The 18,083-nt window shown below is 45.6% G+C and overlaps 2 protein-coding genes across 5 annotated transcripts in view; both read left to right on the top strand.

Moving 5' to 3' along the window:
* Positions 1–691: 691 nt before the first annotated feature.
* On the top strand, positions 692–6,426 carry dr1 (down-regulator of transcription 1). The gene is made up of 4 exons (XM_035524746.2): positions 692–1,075; positions 1,685–2,016; positions 2,979–3,142; positions 5,349–6,426. The coding sequence occupies exons 2-4, from the start codon at positions 1,797–1,799 to the stop codon at positions 5,499–5,501; spliced, it is 537 nt and encodes a 178-aa protein (XP_035380639.1). The 5' UTR covers positions 692–1,075; positions 1,685–1,796; the 3' UTR covers positions 5,502–6,426.
* Positions 6,427–6,776: 350 nt separating this feature from the next.
* The window catches only part of gng12b (guanine nucleotide binding protein (G protein), gamma 12b), a 28,932-nt gene continuing 17,625 nt past the window's right edge, over positions 6,777–18,083 (top strand). Inside the window, exon 1 of one of the 4 annotated variants that reach the window (XM_027028926.3) lies at positions 6,777–7,013. Coding sequence is in view for 1 of the 4 variants with exons in the window: in XM_035524460.2 (XP_035380353.2) it covers positions 14,351–14,542 (192 nt within the window). In the remaining 3 variants the exon portion in view is untranslated. Of the gene's footprint in view, positions 7,014–10,286; positions 10,414–14,298; positions 14,543–16,201; positions 16,415–18,083 lie in introns of those variants that run through there. The other 3 variants (XM_035524462.2, XM_035524460.2, XM_035524461.2) reach the window with 3 other exon arrangements.

The raw sequence follows: 18,083 nt of genomic DNA, 5'->3' as shown, positions 1-18,083 counted from the left end.
TTGCATTGAGAGGACATCAGAACAAAATCACATGCTCATTTGTAGCTCCATTACCAGCATACACTCAAAACAATCACCATGGAGACGCTGCCAGTCCGCCACCGGACCAACTCTCTACACTCCAATGACGACTATGAAGTATGCTGACTCCAGTGATGAGCAGTCCCTTGACCCTGCATATTTTATATGTTTTAGCCCTTAATAATGTGTTTATCTGAAAGTCATAAATGATAAGATGTTATTTGCAGTTTAATACTGTTCATTGTGAATCTGAGATTAAATGCTTATTGCAGTGGAACTACAATAACTGTGTTTTTTAATGGCAGATGTAAATGGGATTTGATGCTGGATGAATCTCTGTGTTATAGTGTTACATCTTCACATAACATTCTGGCTTCACGCACATGTTCTCCACACAAACAAACCCTCTTATACTCTGCTGTTACGCCTCTCAATGTATTTATGGACACCACGTTATGCAAATGAGTGGATCCAAATCTTACCAGCAGAAACTGCCATTATGCATTTTGCTTTGTTAGTGTTTATGTGTGCACATGTGTGTGTGTGTGAGAAAGAGTGAGGGTGAGACTAACATACACACACAAAACACAACTACAAAATATAACACTAAATAGCGAAGGACACTTAGTGACTCAGTGAAGAAGTGGAAGTTTATTTCTTCACCTGGGTGCCAGCACAGAGAAGAGTCTTGTTGCAGGTCTTCTGTGTGTCTTGAGGGATGGTGGATCAGGTGGAGCAGTACTAGAAACTGGAAGGCAGCGTACTGCAGAACAGAGTTTGATTCGAGCCTTTATGGATGTGGGAGCGGGTCCAGCTACAGCTTTACAGGCGAGCGTCAGCGTTTTAAATCTGGCGTGAGCCGCTACAGGGAGTCGAAGGAGTGAACGCAGCAGTGGGGTGACGTGGGATCTCTTCAGGAGGTTGAAAACAATGGATGAGTTGTAGCGGTCTGATGGCACAGAAGGAAGGCCTGCCAGGAGCGAGTTACAGAAGCGCAATCTCGAGATGACAAGACAGTAAACAAGCACATGAGAGGCTTTTGTGGAGAGAAATGGTCTGATACCGTTTGTGCTAGCATGTGAATAGTATGTGAGACAGTATATATGTGTGTGTGTTAGACATATTATTATTATTATTATTATTATTATTATTATTTTAAAATCCAATCGTTTGGTATAACAGTGTAGTTTATACGGTCTAAATATTTGAGCCTTAGCTGACAGTCAGCTCATGTAAACAACTTGCGTGTAAGCTCCGGCAGGTGGCAGTATTAGGTTTCCGGACACATCGAACTGCTTTTGATAGAACGAAAAAGAGCGTGCACCGGATATCCTTCAGCCTTGCATTGTGGGATTAAGTCCGGAGCTCGCGAGTGTGGACGTGAATATAATGGCCGTAATGAATTAGCTGCGGCTTGGCGGCGCAGGACCCGCAGCTCGGTGCACGCAGAGCTGTTGCTAAGCGCGTGTAGTCGCGAGATAACGTCAGAACGTGCCCGGCGACGCGTCTTAGACATGCGCTCCATCACGCACGAGCCCGACCTTAGACGTGCTGTGATCCGCGCGAAGCAGAGCGGCTAGCCGTGCGTTTCAAGTCACGAAGCCACCTTACTGTCACCTTACTCTCACCTTACTCTCACCTTACTGCCACTCCGCCTCTTCAGCAGGAGCACCGCCTCGCGCCGGCGCGACCGAGGCTCGCGGCGGACCTAGGTGGCGCGTGCGCCGTCGCGTCGTCTGGTGTTGGGGTCCGGAAACTCCGGCAAAGACCCCCCGATGGCGTCCTCGTCTGGGAACGACGACGACCTCACCATCCCGAGGGCGGCGATCAACAAGATGATCAAAGAGACGCTGCCCAACGTGCGCGTGGCCAACGACGCCAGGGAGCTCGTGGTCAACTGTTGCACGGAGTTCATCCACCTCATCTCGTCGGAGGCAAACGAAATATGCAACAAGTCGGAAAAGAAGACCATCTCCCCAGAGCATGTGATAAACGGTGAGCGCGTGTGCGTGCACTGCTCATCCCCTTCACGCGCTCGAGTAGGTCACCTCAACACACACACGAGGACCACTTCACCACATACAGTGGCAGTGGAAAACTACATGAAGTGAGCACCTCCAGTGAACCTGGGCTGTGAAATGCAGGCTTGCGTCCCCTTGCAATTTGAAGATGAACTTTTTGATGAGTTCCATCTCCATCCAGTCTACTGGTGTACTGCTCAGCGCCGTGCTGGTAACCCCTGTGCACTGCGTGGCGCACCACATAGTTCTCCAGCTTTGGTTTGCCTAACCTGACGCTTGCGTGAGATTCGAACCCATTGTTGACTTTGCATGTGTGTTTGGACAATAACGAAAGAGAAGTTCCCATAGAGCTGGTGTGCAAATCTGGATGGCTAGGGCAGATCGAGCCCTTGTTGGAGCACCTTGTCACGCCTGACTCAGGGATAAAGGCAGGCTTTAAAAGCTGTAGGGCCCAAACCTAGAGGACTGATTTTAATTTATTTCAAGACAACACACAAGTGACGCCTGTGTCCACGGATCCTCTGAGCTTACCAGCGTTGCATTTGTTTATTGTGACGTGATGGGTGACTGTTAATGGAGTTCCTTGTGCTTGTTTTCCTGCAATGCACCTAATTTAAAAACGTCACCTGTAACCCTTCTGATGAGTGCTATGTGTTTCGAATGAAAATTCACTAGTTTGACCGGTTCAGGGGTCTCTCTCTAAATGCAATTAGTTTGATGACAACTCCGTTGGAGAACTTGTGAACAAGGATACAATGGCTGTTCCAGTAGACCCCCTTAGAAACATTGTATCATGTAAAAGATTTGACCTTAAATACAGATGAAAGGATAACCGTGTTTGCATCTCATCCTGGGTTCATACACGTTGCTGTTGGGTGGTATAAATTAGAAAAACCCCCAATGACTTATTCTTTTGTCTGTCTGTCTGTTTTTAAGCACTGGAAAGCCTCGGCTTTGGGTCGTATATAGCAGAAGTGAAGGACGTTTTGCAGGAATGTAAAACGGTTGCGCTGAAACGGAGAAAGGCAAGCTCACGCCTGGAAAACCTCGGCATCCCTGAGGAAGAACTCCTCCGTCAGCAGCAAGAGCTCTTCGCCAAGGTAACGCTCATGAAAGGCTCTCTGCCTGATGGGCAAACTGGGAAAACGTCCAGAACCAGTTTTTAGCTGTTGCAGACGTGTTTCTCTTTATCCCCCTCTACTTCGGATTTTTTTCTGTCAAACGTGGTTTTAAGAGACTCGTCTGTATTGTCCCTGACGTGCTCTATGTGAGAATAATCTGCAGTGTTGACCAGAGTCATGCGCTGTCTGCACAATTATTAGGCAAGTTGTATTTTTGAGGATTCATTTTATTGTTGAACATCTGCAGTGTTTTCAGTCAATCCAAAATGTTTAAACCTCAAGCCTGAATATTTAGGAAAGTAAAAGTGAGGTTGTGTCTTTCTTAGGAGAATATCTGTGTGCATAATTATAGGGCAACTATTAGTGTGCAGAATTATTATGTAACTACATAAAACACAGAAATTTTCCCCATCTCACTTGTTTATTTTCATCTGTTAAAGTGAGATTAATAAGAAAACAACTCAAAATGTACAAATAAACATTTGATATTTCCCCCACAAAAAAGTGATCAGATAAGCCATCCTTCTTTACAATAAGTCATAAGCCTCCATTCATGGAGTCCGTCAGTTTCTTAATCTGTTGACAATCAACTTTTTGTGCAGATGCAGCCTCACCCTCCCAGACAGAGCTGTACAGTTTTCCTTCACAGTAAATCTCCCGTTTAAGAAGTTCTCAATTGGGTTTAGGTTGGGTGAGGAAGGGGGCCATGTCATTATTCTTTCATCTTTTGAGGCCTGTACAGACTTTTTCCTGTACCACTGCTTGAAGAAAGCGTCTTCAACTCCCAAACCTACTCCCAGTTGTTAGATTTTGAGTCCATCTTCAACCTGAAAAGGTCCAACTAGCTCATCTTTACTAATACCAGCCCACAGCAGTACCCCACCTCTACCTTGCTGGCAAAGTGGAGCTCTGTGCCGTTACCGATCCTGCCACGGGCCCGTCCACCTGGTCCGTGAAGAGTCACTTGCGTCTCATCAGTCCATAAAACCTTTTGAAAAATCTGTCTTCAGATATTTCTTGGCTCCGTCTTGACGTGTCACCTCATGTGTCTTGTTCAGTGGTGGTGGGGTTTCAGCCTTCCATACCTTGGCCTTGTCTCTGAGTACTGAACACCTTGTACTCCTGGGCACTCCAGGTAGGTTGCAGGTCTGGATGACAGCACTGGAGGATAACGGGTTCCTGGTCACTTCACATTTGGCAGTTAATATGCATCTTTTTTTCTCAACACGTTTCTTGGGACCCTGTTGATTATTTGCAACAAAGGGTTTGATGGTTCTGTGATCACGCCCCAATGTGTTGGCATCCCTTTACAATTTTTTTGCATCACTTTTTTACAATTTTTTGACTTTTCAGAGTCAGTTAAATCTGTTTTTGGCCCATTTTGCCTAAACAAAAGAAGCTGCCTAATAATTCTCCAGACCTTGATATAGGGCGGTGATCTCGTTATGCCACACTCTCCCTCATTACACAAATACACATCACCTGATATGCTTAAATCCAATAAGCATTCAAGTTTATACAGCTTGGAACTGGAAAATATGGTTAAAAATGATATGGTCAAAATACTCTCTTGCCTAATAATTGTGCACACAGTGTAGTGATGTAGAGTTTATCCCTGCTGCACCTCAGAATTATGAGGTCATTCTCGAGCCACCCATGATTTGAGTCAGATATGTTGATGCAAGGAAAACACCCCCATAAGCAGTGGGGAGAGGATATGAGAACTGTACTTTACACAGTGTACAAAATGGTATGCTGTTGAAACAGGCAGTTTTCACATTACGGAAGTCAGACTCTGATGGTCATTGGTCCTTAGCCTGTGGTCTGGTTCCACACGGTGTACAGTTCTGTTGAACTGCGGTACGTTTGGGTACCGTAATCAAGAAGTTTCCAAATGTGAACCTCTAGCAAATCCAACACAACCTCAAACCCCATCCCCTCACTTCTAGATCTGTGTTATACCCCCACACATCTAATTGTCTGCCATTATCAGTAGTGGTCAACAAAGTTTCTATATTCTTAGATTTGAGAGCAGCATAAAGTTCTAGGTCCTAAACAGAGCTATGAGCCGTGCAGGTAGTTCCCCGAGAACGTCCCCCCCGGGTCGGTCTTGGCGCTGTGCTTGCCCATTCTTCTGCTCTGTGGCGTGGCGCATACAGCACCCTGTGGCTTGTGTCTCCCGCAGGCCCGACAGCAGCAGGCGGAGCTCGCGCAGCAGGAGTGGCTGCAGATGCAGCAGGCAGCCCAGCAGGCACAATTGGCAGCGGCTGCAGCGTCTGCCGGCTCCGCCCACCAGGCCGGCTCTGCCCAGGAGGAGGAGGAAGAGGACGACATGTGACGCCGTTCACAGACGGAAGACGTTTTCTCTCTGTTGACTTTTTTTTTTTTTTGTCTGTCATGTTTTTCCCCCTCCCATATGGTTAGCCTTTTCTTCTCTTTCTTTTTTGTTCCAGTCTGTTTTTATTTCAAGGGCGTGTTTTGATTTTTCCACTCCATCAGAGCTGTTCCGTTCCAAGGCGCCGTAGTGTGTGTGCATCGTAATTTGGGGGCAACGAGTCATATTGTGTTTAGTAGCATGAGCTGCGTTGTGTTGACTTGCTCATGTGTGTATGCAGGAGTGAGCGTGGGAGCACTGGGATGGGGCTCCTGTTTTAGGTGAACTAGAGTTCTTGCTCGCATTTTGTTTTTGTAAAATAGTTACAAAAATGTGTTTTTCTCTTTTTTTGGCAAAGTGATTTTTACAGTAATGTTTCTTTCATCTTCCTCTGTACGTTATGCAGAGTGCTGATCTGGAAAACAATGTAATATAGGATTTTTCTTTTTGTTTAATTTTAGGTTAAGAATACAGTATACGTAGAATGCAGCTAGTGTCTGGCCTGTGTTCAGAACAGTATTGAAATGAAAACCATTACAAACTAACATCTGTCTCTTTAGTACCAAAGACAGAAAAGACACTTAAGTCACCAGATAGTCTTAAGAAATCTCCTGTTTTTCACCATCTCTGCTGAATGAAAGGCTCTGGTCTGAACAGTACTCGAGTCACTGTAAGTGTGTTAATGGCAAATATCGCATTGTAAAATGTTTTCACATCAGAACGGATGCCTTCCCATCCATTTTTTCTGGTGCAGTGTGTTGGTTGCATTGTGAATGCGTGGTGAATTATCTTGTGACGACTGGTACGTTTTAGGTGTGTGTTCACATGCCTTTGCAGAAGCTGTAAGCTGTATTCTCTAAGCAATAAAATTCAACATGTTTTATAGTCAGAGCCCTCAGAATGCAGTTTTTTTCTTTAATTTGCTCGTGTTTGGTAATTGATTATATTTAGGTTTTAGCATGATAAAGTTTAACCCAGGTCAAATCAAGTCAAATTTATTTTAAAAGCACATTTAAGATCAGCAACAGTTCATCAAGATGCTGTACTGTAGACCAGCAGTAGTGGGATCTAAAGTGAGTTTTGGTACCAGAATTAGAGCAGCAAATATTGACTAGATGCCCGAGAGTAAAATCTACACTGATCGGGCCTCGCTGATAGATGGCGATGTGGCGGTCGACTGTGACGGGCTTCGCCGATAGATGGCGCTGTGGCGGCTCGCAACGAGGAAACCGGAGCCACTCGGACTCCGGTCCTCCAGCGTTCCCGACGCTCCGCGCACAGAAGTGAAAGGTCGCCTCTCCCGTTCCCCCGCCGGAGCAGACGAGCTCGGCTGGCCCCGGACACACAGCCCGGTCCCCCGCCGCCCACAGCGGCTCTAAATCGCCTGGAAAACCGAAAGCAGCTTCGCCTCGATCCCGGAGAGCAGTCGGTAACGTGCGTTTCAGCGGGTCGTTCCTCCCCGTCCGTCCTGGGCAGGTCAGTATATGTCTATATATTATATCTATATATTATTACTTGGCGCGTGCGCGCGTGTGTGTGTCTGTCTGTGTGTGTGTGTGTGTGTGTGTGTGTGTGTGTGTATGGGCAGGTGAGTGGTAGTTGTGTGTGTATACATCTACATATTAATACTGGACTGTAATATTTATAACATGTCGCTAGCTGACTGATGAAGGTGTGTGGGATATTTGGCACTACGCCCCTGTTTCAAGTTTTCAGTTTGGTTGTTTGCCGTCGCTATCTGCGATTTTGTTGAAATGTACATTTAGCTGACCAGATGATGGTGTCGTCAACATAAAGATTTAGTTAAAAGTATCATTAATATTTAGAAAACTCTGAAAAGTGATCGCTCCAGGGTGGTAAGCATGGTTTCTGGGGTGTGTTGTTTGTCTTAACGTTTCATTTGAAGTGTCAGGCGGAGTTGGATCATGTCGCCTAAAAAGTGAATGTGTAATAAATGTAGTACCTTCTTAGTGTTTCCCAGCGAAGTTGGGACAAAACTCAGGTACGATCATGTGAAATGACTCACCCCTGTACTGATGTGTGGACTAAAAATAAGTGTCAGGGCAATTAATCATGCAGTCAGTGAATCAGTCAATCTGTTTGTTTTTGAACATATATACGTATCATTTCAGATGTATCTAATGAGGTCGTATAATGAAGAGGGTTTGGTAATTAGTGCTGCATATGCCGCCTGCCTTTTGGCTGCTGGAATGTTGCAGTGTGGTTTAGGCAAATGAATTCTCAGGTAGTTGCTGTAGAAGAAAATAAGGTGAGGTTTATTAAGGACTAGTACTAATAGTCAGTACCTTGTATATTTAGTTCTTAGATATCCATCTACTTTTTCTTATACTGTAAAAAACTAAACTAAAATAAAGTGTAGCATTGTCTTATCAAGAGATTGCTTTTTTTTGTATGGTACAGGTGTGAAAAGAAATGTTACATGCCAGATACGTCTACCTGTTGTGACTGATGCCATCATCCATCATGTGGCTGCGAGATGTCAGTATAGTTGGAGTTGACTGTATCCGCTGTGCTTGTGCCAAATACTTACGGGAGTCCAGCTCCAGCCGACACATTCCTGGAATATGCAAATGTAGAATTACAGGTGTGGTGTGAACATAAACACTTCCTTCCAAAGGTTTGGAGACACCTAGTGTTTTTTTTTGTTTGTTTGTTTTTTTAATGAGTTCATGAATGAGCATTGTATTTTTGTTAGCATGCAATGACTTAATATTTTTAAACTCAACCAGGTTTATTTTTGTATCTTTTTAGCTTTGCTGTCTTTCTGGAATCACACTTCTCCAAGAAATAATTGATGCCTGTAATTTCTTGCATGTATTAGCTAGCTGTTCACTGGACTGACCTGCTGTCTCGGGTATGCAGGAGTTTTCACTGAGCCATGCTGCAGTTTACCAGTTCAGCAGCAGGTCAAATGATGCCCAAATCAGACTGGAGACACACATGCTGCTTTGGGTCTAGAGGTCGAGCTGGGGACGACCTGTCACCTTCCTCGACCTCTGTGTTTGCTCACTGTAGTCTCATCAGCTCTGCAATAAAAATAATAAGAAAAAAAACAAAGCTATACTTGACTTTATGCTATTTTGCCTATCTGTTCAATTGCTGCTGTGGTCTTCACTGGGCTGCTGTTTGTGTGTATGAGTTTATTCATACAGATATTGCGCAGATGTATTGGAAGGCATTATTTCCTGGAAGCTGTGCATGTGCCTTGACTCCGAACCACAGAATCTGAGCAAAGTCTGTGTTGTTCAGAAGTGTCCATCATCTTGGCTAACAGGCAGGTGGTCCTTAGCAGCCTGGGTTGCAGTAAACTCCACAGTTACATCTCTTAAATCGATTGGTCAGCTAGCTCGGTGGATCTGGAGGTTTAACTACATATCAACTACATACCATCTACACATTAGCCATCTGGACAACACATAGTCTATGCGTCGTTTAGTTAGCAAGCTAATAAAACACAGTTATCCATGGTTTAAGTGCATTGCATGATGGGCAAGCTCCATTTTAAATGGCTTTTTCAGTGCAGAGTTTCTGGCAGTATTGCCTAAATAAAAAACCCTGTGACTGACATCACTGTGTACTGCATAATCCACAGTTTGTGAAGCCCAGCCCTGCTTCTCACAGTAGGGAACAGGCTCTGACCCAAAAACAAGATTTTTTGCCACTAAGGCTGGATATATATATTTGTAGTCCAGTTCCCCTGACGAGAATGTTGCATTATTACATTTTAGTCCTGGTTCTATTACCATTCACATGGACACATTTGCTATGGAGCCAAAAGGCATGAACAAAAGTTATGAGTATGGTCACATCCTGACTGAATAGCTTGTATGACCTATATTTTGTGAGATTAATTACGATGGTCAGTCGAACTAGAACAGTGCTCTCTGCTGAGATAAACACACTGGTGGGACAGCAGAATATGTCGCTGCAGCAAAACAGGGTGAGGAATTCTTCTGCTGCCATCTGAATATGTGAGCATTTTATGTTTTTTCCTATATGTGCAAGTTACCTCCTCACTGCTCCACGTTTGCACTACCACGGTCTTTGCGGTTGCACCTTGTGACGTCACATCTTGAGTTCGGTCCCGTTGGTGCCTCGGGCCCGTACTGTGTTCACACTTCCAAACGAACCACGCCAGAGGTAGGCTGCAAGCAGGAAGAGACTCATCTGCTCGAGGGGTCTTGGTCCGCGTATTTGGTGCACACCAGAGTTGGAAAGGCACCAGGGTTTGTTTTCATTGAACCTGAACACACCCCAAGTGTCTAGAGAAGATTAAAAACTGATGAATGTTTTTTGACCATGTTGCTCTCCTGCAGTGTCTGTGTGCCCCCTCTTTTTAAAACTTTAAATTTGTACAGCTTTCACTGTTAGGATCTCGTGACTTGTAAAGGAATGAAGGTGTCCATTGCAATAGACTAGCCTATAACTGACTCCCTGTTACAGTCTTGATTGTGTGAGTGTGTTTTGGTTCATATGCTCCAAGGAGTGCTCAACGTTTACTTAAGGAAGGTTTGGTGAACCTGTTGGCTGGTCAACAGATGCTATTGGTCCACAGTCACCTGTAGAATGGAGGTTATCTTAACTAGCAAATGTGGTTTATCAGTCTGGCTCTGTCCCACACACACCACACCCCTGTGGTACATGGCTATGTTTACCACTGCCTGAAACCTGAGCACCACCAGACTAAGCTACAGAAAGGTGGTTTCATTTATGGAAAATTGTTTTCTTCACGAACGGCATAAGTTCTGTGACTGGAAAAGGTGTCGATGCAGTGTTCAGCGTTTCTTTGGCCCTGTTCTTTTGTTTCCCACTCCTGTTCTTTCCTGAAGGGGAGTTCAGAGGTCACAGGATTCTGGTGAGCTAACATTGACTGCCGCTTTACGTACGGTTCTAGCTGCTTTCGGTAAGTTTAGATCTGTCCTCACACTCTCAAGCTAAACCACAGAGCCGGAGGGGGAGGGTTCAGTGCAGTTGGTCATTTCTCTGCTCTAACACACCCACTGCAACTTGAGTGGTTGTGTAATGTTTTTTGTTTTTCTTAAAAATATATTTATCTTTTTTAAACTCAAGTTCTATAGATGTGAAACCATGCCAGTTGTTTGTTGGGAGTTGTTTGTCTGGTTTAGATGTTCGGTTCAGGTTGGTCACTGTAGATATAAACAAGTGTTTTGCGTAACAAAAAGCAGACACTATATTGGGACCATGACACAATACTGACCAGAAACACTATATACACAGATACAGCCAGTTTACTCAGGTTGTGCCACATTAGTCTTCCAGTGTTGTGCTTGTGGGACTGAAGGTGATGGGCAGTTCCTAATGAGATGAAGATGAGCAAACACCTTGTTTATTTACTTGTTTATTTATTTATTTTGTTTGCCTTGTTGTTACATTGTAGTGTAGCATAGACCCACACCCCCTTCCACGCAAGCTCCTCCCCCCTGTGGCTCAGAGGCTCTGGTGCTGTTGGCATGCATGACCCCGCCCTAACCCTGCCCTGACCTTACCCTGACCCCGCTCCAGTTCCACCTCAACCCTGTGCCAGCCTCAGTATCTCCTTAGGGCTGCAACTTTTCACTTCAGGTGGAGAAAAAGCCCTTTTCTCGGTAGTTAAGAGTGAAACATTCATGCTAAGACTGGATCATAATGAGGACAGCCGTCAATACATATGTTAATGGGTGATTTTTTTTTTTTGTTGTTTTAGCAGGCTTTGTTTAAATAACGTGTTATTTACATGTAATTTATCCTTTTTTGATGGTGTCTTTATTGTATCAAGTGAAATGTAATCTTGAGTTCAGTTTTGGCTCTTTCCTGCCTGCCGTCTGTAAGTGGAGCTTTAGCCTGAGGTTCAGGGGCCACTACAGACAACTTTACAGCTCACTAACTACAGTAGGGGTGTCTGTCTGTCTGTGTTGTGCTGTTTCTTTTTCTGTCTCTCTGTCTCAGGCTCTTTGTCTCTTACTGTCCTTCTTTTGTCTCCGTTTCTCTCTCTGTTGCTGCATTTACTGTTGCTTGTTTTTCTCCCACTTCATTTGATTTACTGTCTGCATGTTTGTTTCTCCCCTCGCTCGCTCGCTCTCTCACTCTGACTCTCTCTCTCTCACTCTCACTCTCTCGCGCTCTCTCTCACACTCTCATATTGCCGTGCCCTTGTCTGGGTCTCTGTCCTTTATTTTATTTGCGTTCGGTGTCGCTGTCTTTCTGGTTGTCTTCTCTCTTGGTCTCTCTCTCTCTCTCTCTCTCTGTCCAACCCCCCCCCCCCACACACATTCTCAGACCAGCCCAGATGTGTCACTGCTGTGTGAAGGGTCACTCTCTTAGACTTTACTGAGCAGCCATGGAAAGTAATAATGTCCCGTTTTTAAAGACACAACAATATTGATAATGTTCAGGGTTGTTATTTATTATTCAAGTACATCTTACACTCATTCTCAGATTGTCTAGATATAACTGAGTCATTTTCACACTTCTGTCTCTAAAAGCAGAAGTGTGTGTCCTGCTTTATGGTTTGGGTGGACCCTGCATTTGTAGACTTTCTAAATGAACGATTGTGCCTGTTGACTTTTTTGTAGTGGTTAGTTTTAATAAGTCTAACAAGCATAATTGGTTTGTTTGTGACTTTAATTTCACTGGGCTGTTTTTCCAACTGAGTGGAATGTAGGTGTAATGTGCAGCTGTGTGTGTTTACATACATATATGTGTATGTCTGGGCAACTCTGTGGTAGTAGGTGAGATCTGCTGTTGATTAACTTATCATTATTTGCACTGCTGTGCAAAGGTACCTGAACGAAGCCATGGGTCATAGCTGCCCAATGGGAGGGTTGTGAGGGAGGGGCTTCTCCTGAAAAATCATGTTCATTGTTTGACAAAGTTTTTTAAACTAATCATCTTACTAGTGAGTAGAAGTGTGAGTTACTACTGAATGACTGCTAGAGGAATGTTGTATTGGCAGGGAATTTAATGAATAATTACTTAAATTAAGGTTTATTTAAAATAGCAGCTGCATCAATCACTTTAAAGGTAAAACGAACAAAGAAACAAACCCGCAAACAGGTCAAAATATCACCTCAACACCTTGATATTCAGCGGCCATTGTAACAGCATTTGCAAGGAAAGCGTCTATTGGTCACGGGGTCCGTATGTGGTCTGTGATTGGATAATTCAGTCTGCTTGGTCCGTTTGGGTGGGTATGCGTGTACCTTGTTTACCTTTTTTACCTTGTAATTTTTAAGCCATTGTAATGCTTCATGTTCTTTGTAATGTGTGTGTGGAAGTCGAGTGATCTCGGCTTCGAGGAAAGCGGACGTTGAAATGGGTGTGTAGTTTCCCCTTTTTTGCATAAGGTAACAGACGCTGTTGTTCATGTTACTGACTTTTCCACCTGGGAAAAATCCCCTCTTCAGGTGCCCGCGTATTCCCCCCAGTCGGGACGCCTCCTGGTAGGTGTGCTCTGTACCTGGGAGCACAGGTAACTGGTAGCTGTGGTCTCTGGAGGATGTAGAAGTGCTTTGCCCACGTTTTCCTCGATCCCACGGTTCGGAGTGAATGAAGCATGCAAATTTCAGAGTTCCTGGGATTTCCAAAACAACGCTCCGTCTCATAAGACCGGTACTGGTTTTGGGGGAACCGTTTCGATCTTCCTGCTCCCGGATTGCTGCTGTATTTACCCAGTAAAGTCACACTGACTTTGACACTTTGATGTTCCGGGACCTTTCTTCGGTACTCAGTATCCCGAGCCTCTGTTTTTTTAAAATGTATTTATGTATTTTTCTTCTATCGTGCCATCCCACGAAAACATTCGCTGCGTGTTCCCGTTTCTCTCCACCCCCCTCCCTCTCCCCCTCCCCCTCCCCCCGCTCTGTCTTGTGCTCCCCATTAAAAGGTTTATTTTTTATTTTATTTTATTTTTAGCGAGTTCTCTATAGTGATGTTGAAATCGGGGAAACATTGCGAAGCTTGCATTGTGCCATTCTGACTTATGCGTGTGAATCAGGGTCCCTGGTTGGTGCCGTATGCGTAAATGGGGTGTTTGATTGGCCCGCTGTGTGAACGAGGGTCAGTGATTGGTGCGCCGTGTTCCACAGACTACACCCCCACTCCCGCGTAGCTCCTCCCACCTGGTACAAGTTTGCTGACTGTGGAGTGAAATGCCAGGGGGGTTGGAGTTCTCATTATGTGCACCCCCAGAGAGTTTCTTCCTTTAATTATTCGTTCGTTGGTCCCCGCCCACTCCCCCCCACAGCACTGTGCTAAGGCCCCAGTGGGTTTGAATCACAGAAGTCTCTGCGTTTGAAGGAATTCAGCGCCACCCTGCACCATGCGTGCTGCTCCTCCTTTCTCCGTTTCGGCTGGAGACATTAACCGTCATATGCTGTTCGCTGCACGACAGTTGAGAGTGCCGATTTCCAAATCGGGCGTAAGCTTTATTTCCCTTTAAGCGTCTCCGCTCTCCGTAGGAGTCGATCATGGCACAGGGTGATGTCTGTCTGTGGCGTTCAAGAAGCCAGCGATTCTCGCCCACAGCAGCCAGTTCTCCTGCCGGCTCGCTGATGGCTGGTAATTAGGCGTCGTAGCTGAAGAGCGGCACTCTGCATCGAGCATCTGGTGTCCCGACCTCGGCACACCCAGGCTGTTTGGACAAATCCAGGGGTCCGGTCCAACTCATGACATCCAGGACAGTTGCAGGTTGCTTGCAAGCACGGAGCCCGGGAGGTAATAAGATCAACACCTCAGCTGCCCCGAAGTTCTGGCCAGCACAGCTGTAATCTGGGTCTGGTGCGTGCGCTGGGAGCATGGGTGTGTTCGGAACTGATGCTGGCTCGTCTTCTCTGTCACAGCTGACTGACACACCCCCACACCCCCCACACCCCCGTCCTTTGCTTGGCGTGAGCGTGGAGGTCTTTAACTGTTCGTACTGTGAAAACCGGACAGTGCCAACCACGTCAGACGTGATGTGGCCTTTATCCGCAGTGGTTTCTCTCCTGGTACGTGTTTAATTTACAAACACTCTTCTTTGCTTTTGTGTTCTGTGATTTTTATTTGGATACCAGAGGTAACGAGTCGTTCAGCAGAGCCGAGGAGGACGAGCTGGACTTTGCCTGGATTTTATAACTTATTTTATTAAAGGGCTCTCTCTGTGTCTGTCTCTCTCGCTCTCTTTCTGTGCATGTCTTTCTCTCTCTCTTTGTGTGTCTGTGCCTCTCACTCTCTGTGTCTGTCTGTCTCTGAATCTCTCGATCTCTGTCTCTTTCTGTGTTTGTCTCTCTCTCTTGCTTGCTCTGTGTTTGTGTGTGTGTGTTTGTCTCTGTCTGTCTGTCTGACTGTTTCTGCTTTGTTGCCTAGCAATTTATAAACCCCGATGTGGCTCTAGTTCCTGTCGTGGGTCACTTAGTATGGTCAGTGCTTCACACACTCAGTCTTGCAATACTGTCCGTGTGGGGTTTTATTTCACTCACATGTGTGCCAAACACCTAATACTGATCTTACTTTTGGTAAACCAACAAAAATCATTTAATTCCATTAGTCAATAAAAATGTTTTGTGGGAAAGTAACCCCCTAGGTCTCATATGGTGATGAATACACCCCCCCCCCCCCAACACGCACACAGGTTCTTGCTGTCGCCCAAAGCAGAGCTCCGTTGCTGTGACAACTCCACGTCAGTGAGCTCAGCTGTTGTTGTAGAGACACGTTTTAGGTCCACACGTCTGCTCACTGGTGTTGCACAAAGAGGAGCCTTTAGCTGGGTTAGTCGCGTGCTGCACATGCACATGTGCTGAGACTCGAAACATGACGCATGTAGGCGCTTGTGGATGATATCTGTGTTATGTCCAACTCCACCCTACAGCTGCTCTGGTCTTACATAAGCAAGCTCTGGGCAGCTTCCTGTGCGTTGCCTGGCAATGCTCAAGCACCCCCTGACTCCGCATCCGAGCGCCTGGAAGGAGTTTGACGTTGTCGTGGTGATGTGAGTGAGCATGTGTGGGGCATCCAGGTGGGACAATGTTGGGGTTAAGGATGGACGGGATGGGATGGGCAGTGGACCTTGCATCCTGTCCAATCACATCCCAGCTCCAGACACATGCAGGAAGAGTACGAACCCTAAAGTTAAACTGACCTTAAGGAGCCTGTGTGTGTGTGTGTGTGTGTGTGTGTGTGTGTGTGTGTGTGTGGGGTGCCTGGGTTAATCTGATGAGACTCGAGGTTGAACTGGTTAGACTGGATTGCGGTTCATGGGACGAGGCCTCAGCTCCACTCTAAACCCTGTCTTCAGCAGCTAGGCCTGATCGTCACCCATCCCTCCTGCTGAGCACATGCTGATCACATGATCAGTGCGCACGGACTGGCTCTGTGGCCTCGGGGGAGACAGAATGTGGAAAATCATCTGTATCTGATGTTTGTGAATATAACTTCTGTAAATTAGAGAATTATTTCCGGCTGTGTCCGAGGCTTCTGACCCCATAGTAATTTTTACCTATGGCTGGGTCCTTTTGGTGATAGAACAAATGAGAGCTGCTTGGATTATTCATCCTTCAATTCTCTCCACCCACCTGCGGGCTTGTTCATTTGCTTGTGAGGGAACACTGCACTCTAGTGGAGATAAACCAGCACTGCATCGACATCTAAAAGGGGCGACTCGATCGCTTGATTTGAAACGAACAGGAGAAACATTGTTTTTTTCCTCAGAAACAACAAAAACACAGTAGTCACCGAGTAGGTAATTAGGAGCTCATTTCCTGCAGAGGTGAGGTTTAAGGGGAAGTGAGGTCGTATCTGCCCCTTGACCCAGATACTGCGCCTGTGTGGATCAAACACGTCTCTCTCTCGCACGGAGAGCGGGGCCACCCGCCGCCTTCAAGGTATGAAAGGAAAAGCCTCCGGGGAGGGGAGTCAGGAGGATATGGAAAGTAATGACTTAGCTCGCGCTCTCTCTCTCTCTCTCTCTCTCTCTCTCTCTCTCTCTGTTTGCTCATTCTATCTTTTATTTTCCCTTTTCTTTGCTGATTATTTTTTCCTTGTCATTTTTTCATTCACTATTATTATCTGTATCTAAATAGATCATTCTGACCATGGACATGGATCAGTCATGTGACCATAAACATGGATCAGTAGAATCAAAAACATTTTTGGCGTCACTTATTTGATTATTCTGACCACAAATCCTGAATTCATTGCGAAATTGCAGTACAGACTTTGTCCACCAGATGGCGGACAAGTTAACTTGGTCTCTGGTTTGGTAGCAAATCGCACTGCACGTGCATCTTCAGCAAACAAAGAAATAGCAGACTCGGACTGTGCAGTCACGTCTAGCTATAACCAATGTTTGATACCAAGTATATTAATTACTATATTGTGTAATAGTTTTCATGTGATTTAAACAGCGTGTTGATTTTTTAAAACAGTGTCTTAATGTCGCGCTTTTGCAATGTACAAAGTGAGAAGAGTTGTAGTTGTTAAAGTCGATGCTTGTTGGGCTGTAAGTGTGTCCACGTTATTGTACAGATATTTACAGATACTTTGCAAGATGAACCGGTGGTGTAGGATTCATTTCAGGGGGGTTGGGGCAGGGGTCCTAGCTCACACCACCCAATCTAACACATTATATAAGTAACGTGAGCAAGAATTATTGGGGTGGACATGTCCCCCGTCCCCTTGAAAACTATACCTGTATGACGAAATGATGTGACGTTGGGCACTTGCATGGGACTGTTGTTGTTGATGTTGTTGTCTGTTGTTGTTGTTCTCTGTTGTCTTTTTCCTCAGCCTGACTGAGGGGTGAAGCAAGCCTTGATTATCTGCTGCAGAGTACAGCCTTGTGTTTGTCTGTCTCTGTCTGTGAGTGAGTGCACGCAAGAATGTGCTACAGACACATTTCTCCTGGTTCTCAGAGATATGTGTGTTGGAGAGAGAGAAAAATCCTTTGTTCAGAACTACAAATGTGCTGAGCTAGAGGAATGTTTTTGTGTGTGTGTGTGTGCGTGCATGCGTGTGTGGGAAAGACCCTTCAGCACACCCGTCTCTACAGGTGACATGACAGGTGTGCGTATGAGGGACATGGAGACCCAAACAGTGCAGTGACCTTGTATTTGGAAGGCTTCTGCTTGCGGGGGGTGGACTCATCCACACTGCCATTCCTTCTCTTGCACGGTGCTCCGTTTGTTCCAGACGGAACATCCCTGCTGTCTCTCAGAGAGCTGGGTCTGAGGCCCATGTCCCCACCCCCACAACCCCGCCCTCTGACTGGCTGCAAGGAATGCCAGCGTGGAATGTGGAATGCGGAACACGGAACGCCATGCAGTGTGCCAGTGTCTGCTGGTATCTGGGTGGAAGCTCTTGCATGCAAGAGCTGGCTTTCACCTCTGCTGGAGGAAAGACACACACACACACACACACATACATACATACATACATACATACATATACACACACATACATACATACATATACACACACACACACTCGCGCGCACACACACACACACACATATATATACACACGCACGCACACACACACATATATACACACGCG

The sequence above is a fragment of the Electrophorus electricus genome, chromosome 7, assembly GCF_041902795.1.
Source record: "Electrophorus electricus isolate QZ-2024a chromosome 7, ASM4190279v1, whole genome shotgun sequence".
Lineage (NCBI taxonomy): Eukaryota > Metazoa > Chordata > Actinopteri > Gymnotiformes > Gymnotidae > Electrophorus > Electrophorus electricus.
Note: the sequence above shows the minus strand (reverse complement) of the source record. Positions and strands in the feature narration are given on the sequence as shown.

Bases quoted from the DNA above. Each gene is read 5' to 3' on its own strand.
- dr1 (XM_035524746.2), top strand. From the start codon at position 1,797: ATGGCGTCCTCGTCTGGGAACGACGACGACCTCACCATCCCGAGGGCG. The intron at 2,017-2,978 runs GTGAGCGCGTGT...TCTGTTTTTAAG, and splicing joins CCCAGAGCATGTGATAAACG to CACTGGAAAGCCTCGGCTTT. The intron at 3,143-5,348 runs GTAACGCTCATG...TGTCTCCCGCAG, and splicing joins AGCAAGAGCTCTTCGCCAAG to GCCCGACAGCAGCAGGCGGA.